Source organism: Nicotiana tabacum, chromosome 4 (assembly GCF_000715075.1).
Source record: "Nicotiana tabacum cultivar K326 chromosome 4, ASM71507v2, whole genome shotgun sequence".
Classification (NCBI taxonomy): domain Eukaryota; kingdom Viridiplantae; phylum Streptophyta; class Magnoliopsida; order Solanales; family Solanaceae; genus Nicotiana; species Nicotiana tabacum.
In genome coordinates this window covers 147,121,251-147,127,225 of record NC_134083.1, presented here as the reverse complement: position 1 = coordinate 147,127,225, position 5,975 = coordinate 147,121,251, and the positions used below count along the sequence as shown (strand labels likewise).

The following is a 5,975-nucleotide window of genomic DNA, read 5'->3' as shown; positions in this document are numbered from 1 at the left end:
TGTGTGGTACACTGGAGCATAAGCAGGTGGGTGTGGGAAATGGGTGTTTGGAGAGTAAAAGGTGTTTTCATGGTGTGGATTGGACTGGTTATAGGGAATGATTGATGATACCTCTTCCTTTTTCTTTTTTCCACTGCCTATTGATCCTGATTGGATTGCTTTGCTAGCTGCTTGCAATGCAGCCATAGATTGTACCTTGTCGGACTTTATACCTTCCTCTAAAAAGTCTCCCATTTTGACAAGTTCAGGGAACTTCTGCTCCATCATGCCTTTTATTTTCTCAAAGTAAATCCCTTCCTGAGCCCTGATGAAATACTTAGTCAACTCACTGTCGTCTAACGGGGGTTGTGCTCTGGCAGCCTCTGACCTCCAACGACGTGCATATTCTTGGAATGATTTGGACGGTTTCTTCTGCAAGTTTACTAGTGAGAACCTATCGGAGATGATCTCTGTGTTGAACCGGAAGCGATTCTTAAAATCTTCTGTCATATCCTGCCACTCCCTCAAGTTTTGGGGATATCGGCGAGTGTACCAAGTAAGTGCTTCCCCTGTCATACTCCTTATGAATAACTTCATCCTTAACTTCTCATTTCTTCCTACTCCAACTAGCTTATCCTAGTAGGCTCTCAAATGTGTATGGGGATCACATGTCCCATCAAAGATATAAAACTTTGGAGGCTTGTACCTATCTGCATGTCCACATCAGGATGGATACACGGATCCTCATAGCCTAGACTTTCGTTCCCTCGAGCGACCTGAAGGTTCTTCATTTATTTTTTTCAATGCTCGTAATTACTTGGACACTTATTCCTCCTCCTTATACTTAGCTTCCCTCTCCATTTCGGCATATTGATCAACTTCATAAGGCATCTTGACCGTGACAGGCACTGTGAATATGGGTTCTGAAACGGCATATACGAGATGAACATATCGCTCATGTGCAGCGGTATGTGCCGTGTGTATGTGTTGGTTTTGATTGGTGGTGGAGGTGGCACTATCACGAGGAGGGATATTTTTCTTTGAACTGTGTTGGTAGCAATTGGTGGATTTTGCGGTATTTGAACATAATTTGGTGCGGACGTGAGATTAACTGAGAAAGTTTTTAATCTAGAAATAAATAGTTTCGTTATTAGCTTTCTTTGCGTTTCTCTTTTGTTCCAAAAAGAAATCATTCTGCTATTCCTTCCCAAAAAAAAGCATGAATTTTTCATGTTGATTTAAGATTGTTATAAGCATGGATTTTAAAAAAGAAAAATCTACGGATTTCAATTATCACAAAAATAGATCAAGTCAATCCAACCTAAATGCAATTACGGTTAGACTTCTCAATAATAACCATTTTTTATAACAATACTTCGTTATAACGATCAAGTTTTTTTTTTTGGAGCCAATTTTTTATTTTATGTTATAATATATATTTTTTATGACAGTACTTCGCTATAGCAGCAAAGAATTATCAGAACAAACGAGACTATTATAATTTATAGAGAGGTTTGATTGAATGTACCATCTTGTGTTTGCTGATTATTAAAACCAAGAAAGAAATCATGAGGTCCCTCAACTCTTAGCATGGAGAATAGCAACACGTATAGCTAGATTGAGAAATTATTCACTATAGATATTGTCATACGAATAGCACCCCAAAATTTTAATGTGAAATAATAGCTCATTTCATGTTCAGGTGTTCTTACTTTACATTCTTGTATATGCTCAATAGGCAATGTGCCAACACATTAGAATATCCAGCTCCTGTCTATTGTGAGATACAAAGGTTTGAGATGGAAGGGGAAAGTGGTTTCGGGAAGAAAAAAATTATTTATTTGCATTCAGTGTTTATATCAAAATTAATCAAATAATTTAACTAAACCAATTACAAATTTAAAATGATAAATACATCATTTAATAATAGTTAAGTGATAAAAGTGCAATTAAAAACTTTTAAATTCCAAATTTAGTTAGACATAAATAAGTTGTTCTAATTGACAAACACTTGATTTATAAACATTCAAAATAATTAAACTATGAAAAGAAGTTTGATGAGTTGGAGTTGACTGGTTGGTATATTAATTAGTGGTTTGAAATTTCTGCAACCAAATAAACAAAGAAAATAGTTATATAAAAAACAAAACAAGAAAAATGATGATACAACTAGTCATGAATATTATTTTAAAAGTTAGGTAGGAGAAGTGGGGTTGTATTGGAATGAGCTGTGTTTCCTTTGCTAGCATTAATGCTTTCCCCTGAGCTGTCCTTTTGGCTAACTGCTTAAGCTAGGCCAACTCTTTTCTTTCATTTCATAACACTACCTTCCAACTTTATATGAATTTTAAAATATATTTTTTTGTAGGATAAAAGGGAAAAAGAATGGACTAATCCTTTATTTACCATATTACAATCAGACATTTTTATAATAATAATTTTATATTTCTATAACAATAATTTTTCATAACAGTATTATACTATAATAGTCAAGTTTTCTTTGAAACTAATTTTTTATATTATGTTATAATATATGTTATCTATAACAGTAATTCACTCCAACAACAAAAACACATCGAAATAAACAAGAGTGTTATACAAAAGTTTGATGTATTATTGTTTGTCCTCTTTAGTTCATCACATCTTGTTCTCCCTGTCTCTCTTTCTGTGACCTTCATTTTACTTGTGCTCCACAGTTTTTACATTGGTCCACTTTTCAGACTCTCCTTAGTGTGCATGTCAGGTTGGCTGGAAGAAAGAGGTGGACAATGGCTTTTGGGGGAAGATATTTGACACCTGTTCTATGGTCTCAGATTTTTGTGTTCCAAGTGTTACAACTGTTAAACCATGTTGGATCAAACAAGCATAGTAAAAATGTACCTCGGTGCAATAAGCTTCTGCTATATGTGGGGTCCGGGAAAGGCCGGACGACAAGGGTTTATTGTACACAGTTTTACTTTACATTTTTGCAAGAGACTATTTTCATGGATCAAATTCATAACCTCTTGGTCACATGACAACAACTTTACCGGTTACATCAAAACTTCCTTCAATCAAGCATATTATTATTATTATTATTATTATTATTATTATTATTATTATTATTATTATGTGCTTCTTTTATCAAAAGAAAAAAAAAAGGATTCTGTTATGTATATGGGGTGCAAAATAGATGGTAAAAGCTCTGCTTGGTGAGTGTGTGACAACTATAGTAATAGTGGCGTAACAGTATCAATGGTTTTCTTTCATTTGTTTTTCATAATCTTGTGGTCACAAGCAAATTTGCACAAATGCAGTCTTTGTTTAGCAATTTTTACTGTCTTTTAATTGTAGGTATTAATGCACACATATGGGATTATGTATATCTATATATTTAGACACAGGTTGGGTTGTGGTTGGACTAGATAAGTGTCATCATAATCATCATTATCAACAATCCAACAATATTACAAAAACTCAATCAGTGAGCAGTAAGAAAGAAGCAAATACAGAAAGCAAAATCAAAAGAAAAAGAGAGTATTGGTAAAAAGCCAAAAAGAGAAGACTAGAAAATGACTCTTATAGCCAAAACTTTTGATTTTGAAAAGAATTTGTCTTCTCTCCATTTTCTCCTATCTTTTCAATCCTTTCACACTAATCACATACTAATTCTTTTACCTACACCACCATAATCACTTCATTATACTTTATAACCCCCTATAAACACCCTCCCCCCACACACCCCATTAAAGAAACAGAAAGAGTCAAAGAAGAGTAAGGTGGCTGTGGGCATATATCAAATTCATGATAGGCAGCTTAAAAAACAATAACATTCCTTACAAATATAGGTTACACGAGTGTGCTCTTTTCCCTTCTCAGCTTATATATGCAAACATTTTTCTTTCTTTCTTTCTTGTAATATTGAGAGGTCCCCACCTGCTACCACCACTGAGTTTGAGTTGGATTCAGACCCCACCCCACCCACCCCTCTTCTTCCTCCACAGGTGCAGTAGCAGTACTCACTGATTCTGTTGTTATAGGGAACCCACACCTACCCTTCCCTTCTCTTTCTTTCTCCAAAGATAGCAGTCAACCACAAAGTAAAAAAGAGAAACAAACCCCACCACTAATTCCACTTGTTACTGAATTCTTTTTTGGCTCTAAAGACACTGCAATTGCAGCAGCAGCAACAACTTAATTTTCAAGTCTCTTTCTTCCTTTCTTTCCTTCTTTCTTGCTTGGCTTAATGTTTTCAATTCATCTTGTCAATTAGACAAATGTTTGAAGCATCAACAAGAGATCTTTGTTAGACCCCCCCTTACCCTTTCACCTTGCATACCCACCCCCCCACCCCTATCTTCTCCTCTTCCCAAGATGGAATTTATGGAACCACATAGGAAAAAGCAAAGTGGTGGTAGTAGTACTAGTGGCACAGACCACCACCACCACCACCAGCATGCACAACATCAACAACACAACCAAGAAACTCCCTCTTCTTTACAATTAGTTTCACCTCATCAAAGTCAACCTGACCCTCCTACCCCTGGGTCCAACCAACCCCACCCCCACCCCCATGGTCCCTTCATGGGCTCCATTTCCATGCAATCAAGAACTCTATTTTCTCCTCCTTCAACCAATAATTCTTCCTCCTCCACCACCCCTACCACAACCCCCACCCCCAACAACACTTTATCCACAAAAGTAGTCAAGAAACCTTCTAAAGACCGCCACACCAAGGTGGACGGCCGAGGGCGGCGCATACGCATGCCGGCCTTATGCGCCGCCCGAGTCTTCCAGCTCACCAGAGAATTGGGTCACAAATCTGATGGTGAAACCATTGAGTGGCTCCTGCAACAAGCTGAACCGGCAATTATAGCTGCTACTGGAACCGGTACAATTCCGGCTAATTTCTCGACCCTCAACGTTTCCCTGCGTAGCAGTGGGACCACAATTTCAGCTCCGCCGTCAAAATCTGCGCCTCTCTTCATCCACGGTGGCTCCACCACTATGCTAGGCTTCCACCACCAGCTATCCAACGCCGGTTTTGGGCAAGACCCAGATGAGAATAATTACATGAAAAAGCGGTTCAGAGAAGACACCAGTGGTGCAAACTCACCTTCAGGTGATAAACCGGAAAGAACCGGAGTACAAGCTCATGAACCGGTATCAGATTCTAAACCCGGTTCATCACAAACGTCGAGTTTCATTCCGGCTCCGGCCATGTGGGCGGTTGCACCAGCTGCTGGTAACGTTGGTAGCGCGTTCTGGATGTTACCAGTGAGTGGAGGTACCGGTTCAACGACGGCTTCGGTCGGGGTGGCTCAACCGGACCACCAATTGTGGCGCTCAAGAATTGGTGGGTTCGAGTTCCCGGGTAGTGGCCGGTTCAGTCCGGTTCAGTTGGGTTCAATGGTTTTGCAGCAGTCACAGCCGGTTCAGCAGCTGGGGCTAGGAGTTACAGAGACAAATATGGGAATGCTGTCATCAATGAATAATGCATATAATAGCAGTGGTAATAATAGGGTTGATTTGGGTATGAATTTGGAGCAACATCATCACCATCAAAATCAGACTCAAGGTAGTGATAGTGGTGATGAAAATCACAAAGATTCTCAATCATAGTTTACAAATCTCTATGCAACCACTCCAAGGATGTATTAGCAAACAGTTTCTCGTAGGAGGAAACGTCTTTCTTCGCATGAGTATGGTCGCGTATACGTGACCTCTCCAAACCTACTTGTGGGACTACACTTTGTTGTTGTTAACCATTGCAAAAAAGGTCAAGTAAATTGAAGAAAGAAAAAAAAAGGTTCCCATTTTATGACTTCTTGATTGTTTTTTCTTAGTGTAATTAGGGAGAAGATTGTGTTCATTGTAATTTTCTTTTTTGACTCTTTGCTTTACAATTGTTCTTAATTTGGATTTAAGAATTTTTTTTTTCCCCCTTTATTTTTGGTTGGTTGATCCAATTTGTCAATCACATTTTGGTATATGTCTTTTGGCATTTAGAGAGGAAA

General features: G+C 38.2%; 1 protein-coding gene across 1 annotated transcript; it reads left to right on the top strand.

The window, feature by feature from the left end:
• The first annotated feature begins 3,731 nt into the window (after nt 1-3,731).
• Nucleotides 3,732-5,975, top strand: LOC107826452 (transcription factor TCP23-like). The gene has a single exon (XM_016653435.2). It carries the CDS (start codon nt 4,333-4,335, stop codon nt 5,578-5,580), a length of 1,248 nt encoding a protein of 415 aa, XP_016508921.1. The 5' UTR covers nt 3,732-4,332; the 3' UTR covers nt 5,581-5,975.